Raw genomic sequence first — 17205 nt, 5'->3', positions numbered from 1 at the left:
TTCAATGATGAATAAGCAAAAAATATGAAACTGCTAAGAACTGCAAGGTGCTCAATCTGTATGCTAACTTTAACCAAAACACGAAGGTCGGGTGAACCTTTAATGGTGGAAAGTAGCTCTAAAATGGAAAAAGGGCGCTAACTGCTAATCAGACAGTACCTTGTCTATTCAAGGTTACTATATTCTTGCACAGCTCTGGTTTTCAGTTGACTTATTTTGTCAGATTTGCCTAGAGCGCCTACAATTAACCCTCCGCTTGGATCCTCCCGCTCTCGAGCTGTGCACAGCTGGTTAAGTGGTTTGTGTATACATGTACCCAGGGCCAATGTGGTGGGCACTGTGCTGTAGAGACCTGGGGATAAACCGTAGATGAGTCCCAGAGGTGTCCACCCCACCCCTCTAGCTTCAGCGGGCCTAATGTCAGGCTTGGCAGCAGTTTGATAGAGCGCTCGTCTGGCCCCGTGGCAGAGTGTATGGCCTTTTATTGACGCACTGGAGATGGGCAGTTCTCCTGAAGTCTGAGTCAGCAGATTGTTGTGCTGCGCAGGTCTACAGGCACGACATTTATTTAAGCTATCAGCGGCAGCGGCCAAGATAGTCTAATGTTCAGATAGACGTGGGGATTTCTAATGCCAAGCACATAAACTGAATAATCTGTCTTGTTGCATGTGAGCATGTTGTAAAGGACGGTTGTTTTAGCAGCCTTAATGGTCAGCGTACGTAGACTAAAGAAGCAATGAGAGCAGAGTTTGGTGACGAACGTAATATCTGAGAAACTATTTTTCTTTTGTCCTTCTGCACTATCTGCACTGTTTGAAACGGCACTTTTTGACTCCTCTTGATTTACTTTGCAAATGGCTCTTTCCTCCATCATTTCGACTTTCCATCAAATCTGTTTTAATTTGCAGACACTAAAAATAAATTATTTTTCATGTAAGTTAATCAAAAAGATGGCGCTCGCCCTGTTCGAAGTGCAAGGACCCCAGCTGGTCATCCAATTTATGCCTGATGGGAGCAGATCACACGTTGTATTATTTCCTGTCTGAGTCATGAAAATCACAGACAGGAGTCTTTGCCACAAATTTGTTGAATTTAAATTTCTTGCAAAAAAGGGAGGGAGGTAAAAAAGGGAACAAGGCAGAGTGAGACCTTTGAGGCTCCTCGGCCATTCATGCTCTGTTTATTTCCCCTCTTATGTTTTTTTATTTGCCTGTTTTTGTTTTTTTTTCTCTACAGAGGAAGGATTGAACCATGAATGCAAGCTCTGTAGTCAATCATTCGACTCACCAGCGAAGCTTCAATGTCACCTGATTGAGCACAGCTTTGAGGGCATGGGTGGAACCTTCAAGTGTCCAGTCTGCTTTACAGGTGTGTATCGTGCACATATTTGTCTGCATGCAACCGTGTGTGTGTGTGTGTGTGTGTGTGTGTGTGTGTGTGTGTGTGTGTGTGTGTGTGTGTGTGTGTGTGTGTGTGTGTGTGTGTGTGTCCAATGAACTGATACAACAGATTATAGAAGCAGAGTTAGTTTCTGTGTACATTTTAACTTTTCAGAGACATTTCCATTTTCTACAAAGCTGCACCACGCATCTTCTTTTTTCAATGCCAAATGGGTTCTAAATGAGTTAGGAAAGGTCAAGCAAGCGGGCCAGCTAAAGCTGAGAGCAGTTTGCTGCATGTGGCTTTTTATTTAGTCAAATTGCCTCCAAATCAAGGCCAAAGAAGTGTCACGAGGTGAGAGGGGGGAGAAAGGAAGAGAGCAGGGGGGAAGGCAGTGTGAGCTGAGGGGAGATGGGGGGATGGAGGAGTGGAGGAGTGGGGAAAGAAAAGGAGATGTGCTAATTGTGGATGGCAGTGGTGCTGATAGCTGTAATGATCTCATCTGTCTCTGTGCGTGGAGGTGGAAGGACCGGACTCCTCCTGAGAGGATAGCGCCCTCCTTCAGTGTCAACAGGGTTAACTATCTCTATAATGAAATCTGCAAAGTCGTTAACTTCAGCTCTTCACTCTTTCTCCCTTCTCAGCTCTTTACTCTTCCTTACACTTTTTGGGTCCTCAGCTCATTTCCCCCTCTTGTGCTTCCTGAAACAACTCCCCATCGAAAAAAAAAAAACAAAAAAACAACTCATTTGCCTCTCCTTCACTTGTTACTTCAATTAACATCATTAGCTCACATTTTTTTCCATCTTCTACCTCTTCATCCACCTCACTTTTTAGCGTCCTTATTCGTTTTCCTTCATTCGCTCCACTCCCCTCCCACCGCTCCTCCCCGACTTCTCACGTTGCTGTTTTGGCCTTATCTCTCTTTTAGGAGAAGCCTATTGATATTTCCCCCCCACACACACCCCTCCACCCCTCACAGGGGTCTGGGCATTTAATATACAGAGCATGCCTCCTTCATCTGAGCCTTCATTTTCCACCGGCGGCTTTGACAGACAGGTCCCCCCTCTCCCTCTGCGTCCATATCGATCACGGCGCATGAGAGAGAGGGATGCTGGGAGGGGAGGTCGGGGGGAGGAGGGGGGAGACAGAGTACACCCTCAGGACAGCGGTCGCAGAGCAGACAGACAGATGGACGAAGGCCTACGGTAGCGGTGAAGGCAGGCAGGCTGTGGAGAGTATAGGATGAACTGAAAGGCCTCCCTCTGTTGGGGATGCAGAGGACAGGCAGACTGAAGTCAGAGCACTTGGAGGAAAAAGGAGCAATTGAGAGATTGGCTGACAGCTGTCCTTGAATATATTTCTTCAAGCTGAGGCTGGCATAAAGTAGAGAAAAGCCACTTGTTTAACAACCTAACCTAACTTACAGTAAATTGTTAGGCGAATGTGCAAGCAGGTGGAAGTTTTGTTATGTGTTCCATTTGACAGATTAGATTTTTTTGTTACTTTTAACACATATAAGGTAGTGGAAGAGGGATGCAGAAGTTTTGCTTGATGAAAACAGCAATATAAATAAAAAGTACATACATAAGTCCATCATTAAATTTTTTATTATAGCTTATTAAATTGAGGCAGCAAGAGTAGTTTGAAAATGATGCTTTTTATCATAACATGAGGAAATGTTAACTTACATATCTGAGGAGTCAGTCTAATATTTCTTTGTTTTTATCTAATATCTGATCTAAATAGTTTTTTTTTCTTAACTGTAATGTTCACTCACATTACCTCTTACTCTTTAGAACAATGGTCGTCTTGGTAAAATATTGAAAAGTCTCATGAAGCATGATACAGGATGTTTTTTTATAACTTACATTTACCAGAAACCACTATATTTCCTTAAAGTAACCCGAGTCCTTGTGTTGCCGAGACATAAACACTTGCGGGAGCCGGAATGCAAACTTCTATTTCCCCCCAAAAAACTAAGTGCCAAAACAAATTAGTAGTATATCAACAGAACTCCTAGGAGAGAGGGTTTGCATATAAGTACATAAGTATTGTAAGCACAATGTGTTCAAGCAAAAAATACACAAATAAAATTACTAATTATGCAGAATTATTACAGGATTGTTATACAAGTTGCATTTTTATGGTGTAGCTTCTGCAAACTTGACGTAATCTTGAACAACTTTTTATAGTGTTGGGTGGTTCAGTCTCATATTCTCTAACATAATCGTATTTTTTGAATGTAAAAACTAATGAAAGTGGCCAAAAAGGACAAAATCTTCCGAAATTCACTACGAGGTTCTCAATACACTGTTTTGTTTTTGCCAGAATCCTTCCATGCACTATCTCAAAAACTTTATTTACAGATTAAAAGCACCTCTATTATAGATGTAATGAGTCTGAACATAAAAGAAAAACTTTGATCAGACTAGGTGGTGGCAGTGATAGTGGCTGGGTTATTGAGTTCGCTTGATTAACGAGGTTACTCTTTGTTAGAGAGATCATTCCCCTCCATGCCCACCTTTTAGTTTGATCTACCCCCCCATGACCCAAAACACCGTGGGAGGTAGAGGAATGGCTGTCATTCTTTGACATACCTGATTACCCTCAATCCACACCGAAGGGAACGGTGGACAAACCATGCCACAAAACAGACCAGAGGAAAGTATGTGGAAAAGTAAGTTGTAGGCGGTAGATGAGGAGAGACAAAATAGAGGAGAAAAGGAGACAAAACTTAGAGGAAGCTGAGAAGGTTGCAACTGGCAAGTTTGTATGTGAGATGAAAGGAGGGAAGTGGAGGAGGAAAAGAGAACTGTGTAGGGGAAGGAGGGTAAATGGAGAGAGGTCCATAAGCCCCTGGATGATGAGAGAGAGGCTGACTCTCCCAGGACAGATTTGACAGGTTTCAGAAGTGGGGGAGCCTGCAGCTAGAAGTGTCTGCCTGCACCCTTAGGAGCTGAGGGCTGGTCTGGAAATTGTGATTGGGAATATGTGCTTAAGACAAACAAAACAGAAGAAAGTGTGCCTGATGAAAGCCCTATGTGTGTGTGTATGCCTGTGTGTGTGTGTGTGTGTGTGTGTGTGTGTGTGTGTATACACTTCTCTTTTACTTACGTCACAGCATGAAGTACAAACTTGACAAACTACAGGATGCACTGCTTTCAAATCCACACGAGCCTGACAACTACAGTAGTTTAATTAGGTTTTTTTTTGTTTAGTTGCCTCACACACGTTCTTCTGCTGCATAATGTTAGAATTTTGTGACGTTTTACATACAAATAAACAGCAATGTAGGCTTAGTTTTAACTCAAAATTAGCAGGTATCAGCTTGTAGCTCTCAAACAACGTACGCAGCCGACTTGTTTGTGTTGGATCAGCCTCTGCATTGTGAACTCTTGGATTAAGCAGAAGCGAACACATGTAGGCTAGACGAATAAATAAATGAAAAGGAGAAAGGGAAAAAAGGGTAAACTTATTTTTCCTCCCTGCACAAACAGCTTAGTATTGGTGCAGTGCAGCCTGCAGAGAGCACCACCCTGCCAAAATAAAGATGAGCTGGGGCCTGTAGTAAAGGAGACGTCTGCCATGGGCGGCCCCTGAGATCTAATCAGAGGGCTTAATATCCCCCACAGCGAGGAGACCTTGGCCCCTCAGCCCCCTCAGCCCTGACACCCCTGACGCCCAACCCGGCTCAGCGCTCTGTTCAGCTCTGCTCTGCTCTGCTCTGCCTCCACAGCCAACAAACTCCACAAAGTTCTCTCTCATTCTCTCTCTCTCTCTCTCTCTCTCTCTCTCTCTCTCTCTCTCTCTCTCTCTCTCATGCACGCTCTCTCATTCTCAGCAGGGAGACACAATGGCCAGCCACTGATCCTGTTTGGATGTGGTTTTGGATTATTTCTTCCTCGTTTCTCTGTCCTCATTTTAACCCTCTAGGAAGACATGCCTCTGTTCCTCTTTCCTCTAAATGGGCAATGCAATGGCATATTTTATATGTGACTCGTGCTGCCAAATGCCAACACAATGTCCTTCCGCTGGCCGTTTCTGCCTATCCGCTTTATTACACGTTGCATGCTAATTTGAAAAACAACGGCGGAGGCAATGAAAGAGTTTCAATGTGAACTCTGCTATTAATTAAATGGTAATTTTTGCAATCATCTTTAGGAAACATAAATTCAACCCAAGCCTTTAAAAATGTCAAAACTGACCTATAATTAATTAGCCTAAAGTTATTGTCTTTATCCTAAATGTGTTTAAATCTTTTGTCCATTCAGTGTTTGTTGGTCTCGGTGCCGTTAAAGCATTTTAGGCCCCCGTACTCTCCAGTTGTGTATAAATGAGTGCCAAGCTATAAACTGATAAATGCACAGCTGATTAAATGCATCTTTTACTGGAACCGGATCAGAAACGCATGTAAACAGCAAGAAACAGCTAACTTGACATCTCAGCTGTGTTTGGCCCTATTGTGCGGTATTTGAAGGCCCCCCAAGTCTCAAATCCATTTTTATTTTTGCTGTATTGACTTTTTCCTCCTCTAGCCAAAGACATAATGAAGGCTTCCTGCAGCTGCTGACCCGCTTCTGTACAGTATATGCAGACAAAACACAGCTAAAGAAAAAGGCTATTGTTTATCAGCACATTTTTTTTCCTTTCCGAGCGTGTATTCCCCACAAAGAAAATTGTCATCGTTTTTGGAGCATAACAGAGGCACTGATATGCATGATAGCCGAGGCCCTAACCTTGAGCAGAAATGTTTTGTAACCAACTGTAAAACCAGCCATGTATCTGCCGTTATGTTTATCTTCATATTGCTGTGGCCATTAGTTTCAGAAATGGACCATGGAGTTGTCGTTTGTTTCATTTCTGGTTAACATGCTGCCGTGTTCCAGAGACAGCTGTCACCCAGGCATTAGCAGTCGGGAAGCATCGCCACATTGTGTCTGCTTTGGATCTAAACTTTTATTTCCCAGGTCAGGAGTGTGACATTCAGTGAAGCCGAATGCGTCTCAAGTCTACACAACTCAATAATTAATAACCGCTCTCCCAGGTGAGCTCAAATTGGGACACGTTAAAGTTGCAGAGCTCCGCCACGGGGGCTGCAGCGACCCCAAAGCCATCTCCAGCAGACACCTCACCTTTTGTGGCTGTGCTTTCTTCCTCCCTCTCCTTGTGGCCCTCGGTGCATGCATTAGAAGAAGTTATTTTGAGCTGTAAGAAATTCAAATGAAGCCCCCACATGCTAACTTTTCCGGAGCATCCAGACCTTTGAGATTAGACAGCCATCCTTAAAGCACCAGGGTCTGGGATAACAAACGGCATGTTTGAAGTGCTCCTTGGAGAATGCACAGGCACACACCAACACACACACACACACACACTGACACATAGACACATGCACTCATGAGGCACACAATTGCAACCCCCTTAGCTTTCTAGTGTGGACTATGGCTTAATTAAAGCACAAATGTATAGTATATGTTTTAAGTGCCAGCAAGTTGTGTGTTTATATGATGGTGAGTGTAGTCTGAGTCTGCATGAATAAGTAGTGCAACACCATGAATATTTATATTGTCAATATAATTAGCGATGTAGACTAATGGAGGCCATGTTTTGCACTTGAAGCCATGCCAATTTTTGTGGTTGTTTATTTTCTGGCTTGTTGTCCCCAAAGTAGCGCTAAATAAAGAGCATCATTATTCCCAAAACATTCTGCATTTGCTAGTGCCATGAGTATGACCACTCCAGTTTTACTGTTAGCGCTAAGTTAATTGTTCTAATTTTTATATTCAAATCTATATCTCATAACAATGTTATTTGTGCATTGATGGTGAGTTAATTTACTTGTAATTAAATCATTTTCTTTGCCATTTGACATAGTCTGTGTTGAATTTTTATTCAGGAAGGTGCAATGATGATGCTGCCCTGAAGACTGCAACACCCTGATTTAATTTAACTTTTTGCAACAGTGTCATCTGAAAATGAAATATGCATTTAAAATGTGTACTCACACTTGTACATTTCTTCTCTGCCCTCTTTTCTCTGTATTTGCGCAGTATTTGTCCAAGCCAACAAGCTCCAGCAGCACATCTTCTCTGCCCACGGACAGGAGGATAAGATCTACGACTGCTCGCAGTGCCCACAGAAGTTCTTCTTCCAGACAGAGTTACAGGTGAGCCTTGGGCTGTGGGGAACCGAAGGGCCACTGGCAGAAACCGCGACCGCTAATCACACATGACAGCTTAACAAACACTAAACACAGCTCAACACACTCTGGCTATCCCCTCCATCCCGGCTGGGGTGAGAGACTCAGAAGGAATTATTTCAGTCCGTTTCCAAAACTCATTTGTGATGTGCAGATATGATTTGATTTGCTTATTAGACCAGCAGAGCACTAAAATATCTGGAATTAGAGGATTAGTGGAATGTTCGTTTTTGAAGAGGTAATTACATACAGTGCAGAGGCAAAAACACAGTTGAGTCAATATGCCTGCATCTCCCCTCCTAATCACAGAGGAGGCCTCGTGGCTAAATATGAGCTTTGTCCTTTGGGAGACCGTATCTGCCCTTCAACAAAGTTAGTAGTTGGACTTATGAACTCGCAATGTTAGAGAGATAATCCATTTTCTAGCAATCTTTTTCGCCAGTCCTTGGAGAACCTGAAAAAATGAAACAGACCTTATTATATTATTTCACTGTGGTGGTGTTTTCAAGCAGCTCTGTTTTGTTTGGGGGATTCTCTATCGTACACATGGCACACTTCTCATATCCAGATCTTTTTCTATTATCTTTTGAAACTAAATCATTAAAATATGAGTAGTCTACAACCACCGCGTTCAATCTAATCACTGAAATTATTCTTAATTCACCTTAAAGTGCTGAGAGAAACCAGTAGCTCCCGACCACATCCTGCATTTACATCTATCCGAAACTTGGATTAGAGGGCCTATGTATTAGCTGGTAGCCAGAGGAAGTATCCAGGGCTTGGCTGCCCATTGATCGGCAATGATTTTCATATTGAGATTCAGGTTGTAAACACAGAGGCGTGCGTCTGCCAGGAGGAAGGTGAATGTGATCATTATCTGCTGGTCATTTGAGCACTGCAAACATGAATAAAACAAGTCCTGATCCACCAACATGCAACTCCACTGCAGAGAAGGTTATTTAACAAGCCGCACACTCTACCAAACTGCAAATGCGGAGGCCTTTCATTCATTTCAAGACCTCCTATTTATCACATTTTCATCTCTCATTGGTACAAGTGTTCTCTATACAGCAAGGGTTGTTGCAGGTACCTGTAAACAATCTCAAATAACCTGGGGATGTTTTCTCACTTTTTTTTTGTTTGACATTTTTTGGAATGAAGTGATCTCCACCTCCCGGAGGTGATGTTTCATGCATGATTATATTGTTTTACTCTCCGTGTGAAGAGACAAGAGCAGAACATGAAAGACCTATGGCACTCTGTTGTGAAACAGGGGGTTATGAAAGGAGAGCAGGAATGAGCTTTGGGGATAAGACGATCATTATGTTCAACCTGTGCCATGCTCTCAAGGCGCTCCCATGTGAGCACATCCTCACACTCGCTCAAACACATGCATAGTGCATAGATAGATAGATAGATAGATAGATAGATAGATAGATAGATAGATAGATAGATAGATAGATAGATAGATAGATAGATAGATAGATAGATAGATAGATAGATAGATAGATAGATAGATAGATAGATAGATAGATAGATAGATAGATATACAAGTATATGTACCGTTTCTTATTGCATTAATACAGAAAAACTCCTTGACAGGGGTGTTTTTTTCACACTGTGGCCAAATCAAAGCCTTCTTAAGTTTTGTTTTTCACACAGGTCCATTTTTATTTTAGCATGCAGCTCCTGAGCTTATTAATGTTAGATTTTCTTTTCTTTTTCTCTGTCTATAGTTAAAAACCTGACAAACAGTGCAGGTTGGAGTCTTGTGTTTAGTTGTTGTTTGTTTGCGGTTGCCATTTCCCATGCATCACACTTCAAAATGTCTCACTGACACGGGGCAGTCGTTTGTCAGTCTGTCTGAAGTGGAGCTGTCTTCCAGCAGCGAGAGCTCTCTCGCTTTGCCAGGTGTTGAGTTTGGAGTTTCTCCCTATTTCTCCCTGACACTCTGGCCCACTCGTCGACTGCCTGGGCTCCTCATCTCTCGCAGTAGTCGGAGGGGTCAAAGGGCCAGTGCAAGCTGGGAGAAGGAGCGGCGAGAGGGAGAGCTGCCACGGCAGGTAAAGGGAAGCAGGAAAGATATTTTATTAATTTGCTGCTGAGATCCTGAAACAGACCAAAGGCTGTGACAGGTATCCAGTGCACCACTCCACATCCTCCCCCACCGCTTCCCCCCGTGAACTCTACCCTGCGAGGGGCTAGCCAATTTTCGCCAGCCTGTCGAGATGGATGATGGGAGAGCATCCGTCTAATCAGCCCCCCCAGGACCCCCCGCCCGGCCGCCCCCCTCAGACCGGCCAGATTGACTGACTCCTGGGCCTGTGTGCCCCAGAATCCAGATTCCAATGGAGAATAATCTCTCTTGCTCTCCTTCTCTTTCCCTCCGTTTCTCCCTTTCCGCTTTCTTTCACAGACAAAAAAAAAAATAAGCAGTGAGATGCATAGACCACCATTCCCCTCGAAACTCTCCAGAGGACGCCTCTCCACCATCACACACTCTCACACAGCCTCCACCCTGCGCATCCCTTTGCCTCACCCCATTAAAATATGGAGCAAAGTCTAGATATTTCATGAGGTGCTGATAGGGAGGGCAAGCGGGCTGGCTTTGCAGCACTCTCTCTGACCCTCAGCTACTGCCCACCCCTTGAGCAACTAGCTGACAGAGATTCTCTATATACTTTCACCCAAATAAGATGCACTGTCCTCTCATTGCAGCTGTCCCCCTTATGAGAAAAAGAATGTCCCTTCGTTCCAGTAAAAGCCACACTGCAATGTGAAACTTGATAATAAACTTCCTTTTCCCTTAGTGTTGACTTCAGATACAGTAGCTCTTCACATTGTTGAAGGAACTGAGCCAATGACAATGCTGCTAGGCTGGATTAATTAGCCAGATTCATTAACTGATGGATGCACAGCATTAGCCACAGCTTAAATCTGACATTTCTTTGAGTGCAGTTCATTTGTGAAGAAACACACAAGTTCAGCTCCAGTACTGCGATATACTGGAGGGCTGCAATCAGAGGATTCTCTCCCAATGATCCCAATTTCTCCAAAGACAAGACAATGAGATTGAAGTTACACAACTGCGAAGATGACATTTTCTGCGTGAGATTCCCTTGTTCCTTTTAAGCCGGGTTGTCTTTTATTCCCTCCATCCTCCAATTTCATTATCATTCCTTGGAAGTGACATGAGATTGTAAGTCATGTGTTAAGTCGTGCCGTGATCGACGGAGGAGTGGAAGGACTGGGGTACTGTATGACTTCTCCCTCTCCTCAGACGCCCGCAGGACACGTACCTTAATTGGAGTGTCTTTTAAAAGGATTCCTTCAAAGACAATCCAAAGCTCCCTGGCCTTAATGAGTGCTGAAAGTGACAAGAGCACATCTGCATCATGTTCTACTTCCCCACACAAATGAGATTCTCCTCTCCCTGTGTGATAGCCATTATTGCCAAGCTGTGACCAATTCCACTGTTTTAATTAAGCATATTTATAGGCTTCATGGTCACCAGGTCAGTGTAAACAGCTATGCATGTCATAACGTCTGTCCAGGACAGGAAATAAAAGAGAGATGGACACTTGGAGAGAAAGGACAGAGCAGGAGAAAGACAGAAACAGAGGAAATGTGTGTGCATTCTTTATGTGTTACAATGTGTAGAATTACTGAGGTGCATTTTTTAAACGATGACTCTTAAAAATATTTTTAAGGCATTTCTTCCCCCTCTTTCCTTTTCATGAAACGTTAAGAATGCCATTCTCCAGCTTAAAACACAGACACCTAATTCCCCTGAAGTTTTTCTTCCTCTATTTTTTTATGAATTTTAAAATATGCCCCCAAAAATGCCCTAACTGCCCCGAGTCCCAAATGTGTCATAGAAAAAGCAAAGCGTCATGTGTTTGTCCCTAAGTGGCTCTCAGACACCAAATTTTCTCTGAATATTTTGATGTGCCAAGCGTGACAGCTCCTCACGCTTTTGAAAGTTGTATATATATATATTTCCTTTTATATGACAACTTGTTTTCTTCTTCATCACCCCAGGTGCTCAGAATTCTGTCACCATTTCAAAAAAAGTTGCACTACAAAATAAAAGAACAATGAATTAGAAAAAAAATAACGCCGGCTTGTGAGGCGCCATCATTAATATTTAAGCTTATTTCTAATTATGTACAACACTGTACACACACTGCTCTGCACTGTAAATGGGGACATAAACACCCTTAGATGACTAGTGATGTATCGCAATAGTGGTGTTCTAGTTTTGTAGGTGGATCAGAATTAGACAGAATGACAGACCTAATGATCCTGGGAGGATTTTCTCTTTCTCAGTGTGTGTGAGGGAGTGTGTTTGTGTGTATACATCTGTGTGCGTGCTGTATGTATTTGTCTTTGTCTTCGTCTCTCCCAGGGTCTGATATGTGCATGCAAACACATTGTCTGGAGGGAGACATGACAAAAACTCCCAGAAGCCTTTGAGCTCTTCTTTTTTTCTTTTTCCTCTGTTGCACCACTGGGGAAAGTTAAATCCAAACAAAGAGGAGACGCTTGGTGTACTGTGCTAGAATCCATCACCGGATCTCTCCCTCAAACATGTCTCCTTTACTTTTCTTAGTTGACTTTTCCAGCAACTTTGATAAATGCCATTTTAAGCGCTTCTCGGGAAAATTCACTACAGGTTTAATTTAGCCTCTGTAGTGATTTGATTTTCAAGTGTCTATTATGCTGTTGATGTTAACAAAATGCAGCAGAGGCCAAAATAAACAGCATTAGAACGCTTATTCCCTCTCGGATTTCATACTCACACATTATAATATCAAAGTAATTTAACTCTTCAGATTTGGAAAAGCACGTTGAATGGCACCAATTGTTGGTCAATTTAAAGTTAATTTTTTCCATTCGCTCCTGCACTTCAGTGGAAAAACACGAGATCAGCTTCTCACGGAAGCATGGAAATGCAAGAGAAAATTTAGTCCTCAAAAAATCTCCGTATTTGTGAAGTGGCATATCTACATTAGCGGCACTGGAGAGGCAGGGGGGCGCTCTGTAGTATCCCTAGTCAAAGTCTGTCCCTGACTGAAGTGGTTAAATGTGAGAGTAATTGTGTTTTGTTTCTGGGACTGACATGTGGAACCCCATGGACCCCATCTCCCTCCCAGTGACAGGCAGAGATCCTCCCCCCTCGCTCTGTCTAATTAGAGGATGTAGCCCAGGGCTCATGTCCCAGGAAGACCCATCCCCCTCCCAAGATGGCTCCCCTAAGAAAGCCCTTAATTGGGTTCTTTAGTCATAGTCTTCATTTTGGCTGGAAAGGCATCTGTGTGTTGCTATCACCTCAGAATACAGTTTGTATCACTCTCTTGTGTTTTTTTTCGTTCTCGCTTTTTCTCCCTCTTGCCGGCCCTCTTTCTATTGCTTTTTCTCTCTCCCTCTCCCCTTCTCCCACTCTCTCCTCACTTAATGAGGCCCCATAATAACACAGCAGTTGTGCAGTTGTTTTGCTACCTCAGTCAAACAGCGGGATCACTGCATAGTGTGTTTCTAGTACCATTCACTTGTCTACTTAGACAGGGTAATGAGTATCATTTGGAGCTACAAAGCACCAGCCCACAAAAAGGGTGGTCCGTCATCTCCGGTTACACCTCAGAAGTATTTGGTTCGGGTAGTTAGACATCTAATCAAAGCACTTCAAACGTTATGGATTTATTATATATTTTTACAACTGTTGAATATGACCAGACACAAAATGACACACCGGGAAGACATTTACAATCCAGTGCTGTTGTCGACTCCACCCTCGCCTGGTGCTGTTACTGTATGACCGTGACTCTGGGCACCTCACTTCAAACAAGACAGTCTGTTACCAAGGAGACCGGGCCGGTTGTGGCACAACAGTGTTTGGGGTCAACCTTCCCTACGGCCTGATAAGTGATGACTGTGGAGAATGCCAACTGCCGTATTATTTATTTATTTGATTGTGTTCTTCATTGGCTAAACTAGCCAGCAGTAAGCTTGGCCTGAGGTCAGAGCAGGAAAGGATTAGTCCCTCAGTGGACCGGTCAGCAGTAGGGAACGCACAAAGGGAGGACTGAGTCAATAGTGGACCGAGTTCAACACACCATTAAAGATCAAGACAGAATGCAACGCTCTCGTCTTTCCCCTGAGTAGTTTTTGAACAACAGGAAAACACTTCACACGGCGGTGGAATTTTCACAAAATTACCCGAGACGTAGCGGGGTCATTACTGATCCAAGTCCACTGTTCATCTTTCAGTCATTACACTAACATAAATGAGCTTAAATATGCAAGTGATTGCATTGTTCAAAATCACCTTCCAGCATGGAGCCTCGACAAAGATCACAGGTTCTTTGTTTTAGTATCATTTGGTGACATTCTCTTATGCCTTAATTAAATTCCTGAGTGATGAGTACGGGTATGCACAGGTCTCAGTGGTTTTGTGCACACTCCCCCTGCTCCAGATGCAGCTTTGCACACTTACTGTATGTCAGGCTCAGCAAGGTAAGAGAGAAACCCGGCTCTGACTTTTAATCAGAGGTTTGAGGGGGATGTTTACAGTTTCGAATAGTCTTCCAGTTTTTGATCACAGATAAACTAAATAAGACGCTTTAGCTGCAGGTGTTAAATGGATGTGCTGAAATCTTCTAATTAAACGGCTTCTTTAATGAGAAATCTGTACCGCGAGTAAGATTTGATTTACAATATTTAATTGATGCGTTGCTGTTGGACAAGATTGTCAACCGACATAAAGGGTATTAAGTAATGCAAAAGACAAATTATTTTTTACATTTTGTCCTAGTTTTCCCATTGTCAAAACATTCTTTATCATTACTAAGTAATTTACAGTTACTGTATTTGCAGAGAATAAACACATGTGCCTTTAATTGGGAAATTTATAGTATTAATGCCATTTTACATTTTGTTCACACGGAAATAACATCTTCCTTTAAAAAATGAACATGTTTAAATTGACACTGATATAATAACCTGATTTATAGCTGTTGTTCTTCCTGCCTTACTGATGTCGTTGTTGAACATTCATTACTTATACTGTAGTTTTACTTTTACCGTCAAGGCAATTTTATAATGTGCTGTAAGTATATAACTTATCATAATAAGCAGCAGTTTGGGGATATAATTATAGAGCAATTACATTTTGAGTTTCTTTCTTTATAAAGACTAATGCATTCATGCTTTTGTTAAGTGTTAGTTAATGCACTAATGTGGCGGCATTTTTATGCTGCACGTGTAATATATAATTATCAATATATTCTTTGAATTTTAACAAACAACACTGCAGAACTTGAGGGCTACATAACATAACAGATGCTGGTCACTTCAGTGGTCAGCTTAATACTTGTGTAAAGTGCAAACTGCTTTATTTGTGTGAGAAGCCTTGAAAAGGCCATGGCTTAAAGAGTCATTATTGCTCACTCAGCTCTCTAACCACTCGATAAAGACTGGCTTTAATGCTACGTGCGGGATAACACCAGGTGGAAGAGCAGACACAATGTACTTAACATGTGCTCAGCAGGTATTAACATTATGCTAATCAAACATTGTTAGCGTTGCGATTAGGCTTTACATCTCCTCTCTGTGATGTCGGACAGTCGGAATAGTGTCTTTAATACAGCGAGATCAGATGAAAGGGAGAATGTGCGTGCTCGTCTGCTGGCCTTCCTCTGCAGAGCTGATGTAAGAGATGCACCTCTGTTGCCTCACTGGAGACCGGGTGCTATCGATGGAGACTGGAGCAATGGGGAACGACATAAAGAATGATTAGTTAATAAATCAACTCCCTAGCCAACTTGCTCTTTCTCCGTCTCTGCTCTTCCCCAATCGCTCCCCCTTTTTTCCCTTTTTCTCACCCTCTCCCTCTCTCTCTGCAGCAACGTTAAATTCCTAAGACATGTTGCACCTGTTTGCATGGGTACACAAGACCCCTGCCGGGTGTTCTCCCTCCTCTTCCACTACCCCTGAGGGCGTTGCAGTGGGGTGATGTAATCAGATGAAAGCGGCGGTTTTTAACGGTGGCACACAGCCGGTGAGAGAATCGGAGCGGAGGAAGAGGCTCGCTCCTAGCCAGTGCAGCCAGTCTTCATAAGGGGAGAAGCGGGTGCACAATATTGATCAGTGCAAAATTTAATTTAGTGGAGAATTGACTGCTATGGTTTACCTGAACGCTGCTGGTAACTGGGCCCTGCAGCAGGCCTGTGTGGCCAGCGGGTGTTTGAAAGGATCGAGGAGGAGATTAAGGGTTGGATATAAGGGGAGGAAATGGATGATAAGGGGAATGGCAGAGTTTCAGTGGGAATAGGATGGCATTGAAGGAAGGAGTTAGGATGAGAGCTAAAAGGCTTAATGGAGGGCATCTAATCCTAAATTGCAGCGATTCTAGTGTGACACCATTAGTGACATCCCCCTTTGCAGGGGCAGTGGACATTTTGGTCATTTTCTCGTGAAAGGTGTGTGTTTTATATCTAATTTTAACATTCGTGGTTGGTGGGTATTTTAGTTATCCAACGCTTGTGCAGAGGCACTTGAAGAACTTGACAAGGATGAAGATTGGAAAGTGAATTTCCACCCTCCTCCTCTCCCTCCCTTCCTCCACCTCCCGCACTCATACAGAGCAGTTTATAGCTACTCTGCAGAGTTCAGTATCCACAGAGATAAAGGTATCAGTTTCATTTTCTTTTAGCGTTTTTTTTTCCTCCCTCTTTTCCTCTATTTCCCTTTAGTCTGCATGGCTGCCACAGCCACTGAAGTCGTTTAACACCGTCCTTGAGAAAGCCCTCAGTGAGAAAACTCCTGGCATGTTTAAGGAAAAGGTAGAATGCAGTGTGTGTCAGACAGAGCTGGGACATGCAGAGGGGGGAGCCATTCCCCAGAGGGGTTATTTTCCCCTCTAATAGCTGTTACGAGCCCTACATTATATCCAAGGAGCTACATTCCTTTGGGGTCCGCAGACGCACACACACACACACACACACACACACACACACACACACACACACACACACACACACACACACACACACACACACACACACACACACACACACACACACACACACACACACACACACACACACACACACACACACACACACACACACACACACACACACCTAGACGAACTGGCACACTCACACAAAGGCATGCACACTCAGTTGAGCACAAATTTTCTCTCTGTTTCTCTCTCTTCTACACACACACACTCACACACACACACATGGACACACACACTCAGTTCTAGCCGCTTTGCTCTCCCCGTGTCAATATCCTGCCATTTGAAGTCACGTACTGCAGGGGCTTCTGGGAGTCGCCGAGGAGCCAGGCTGACGGGTAATGGGCCGCATTCATTAATAAGGTTGCCGTGCTCCTGTCCCTCCTCAGCAACGCCAAGGATGTCTTCACCGGGGGGTAGGGGGTTGGTGGAGTGTGAGGAGGGGGGAGGAGGTGAGGTGAGGAGAGAGGGAGAGAGAGAGAGAGAGAGCGCGTCCCGTGGGGAGTCTCCTCCCAGACTCACTTAAAGGAGCTTTATTGCAGCAAGAGAGGAGAGAGGGAAGCAGAGTAGCTGTCCGGAGCCGCCTCTTTAAAAAAGGGAG

General features: G+C 43.5%; 1 protein-coding gene across 6 annotated transcripts in view; it reads left to right on the top strand.

The window, feature by feature from the left end:
• LOC111579927 (zinc finger protein 521) overlaps positions 1 to 17205 on the top strand; it is a 90014-nt gene that overhangs the window by 70029 nt on the left and 2780 nt on the right. For all 6 annotated transcript variants that reach the window (XM_035955912.2, XM_035955911.2, XM_023287455.3 and 3 more), the window contains 2 exons: positions 1237 to 1368; positions 7434 to 7549. In XM_035955912.2, coding sequence (XP_035811805.2) covers positions 1237 to 1368; positions 7434 to 7549 — 248 coding nt within the window. The remainder of the gene's footprint in view (positions 1 to 1236; positions 1369 to 7433; positions 7550 to 17205) is intronic.

This window comes from Amphiprion ocellaris, chromosome 10 (assembly GCF_022539595.1).
Source record: "Amphiprion ocellaris isolate individual 3 ecotype Okinawa chromosome 10, ASM2253959v1, whole genome shotgun sequence".
Lineage (NCBI taxonomy): Eukaryota > Metazoa > Chordata > Actinopteri > Pomacentridae > Amphiprion > Amphiprion ocellaris.
This window is presented reverse-complemented; position numbering and strand designations above follow the sequence as displayed.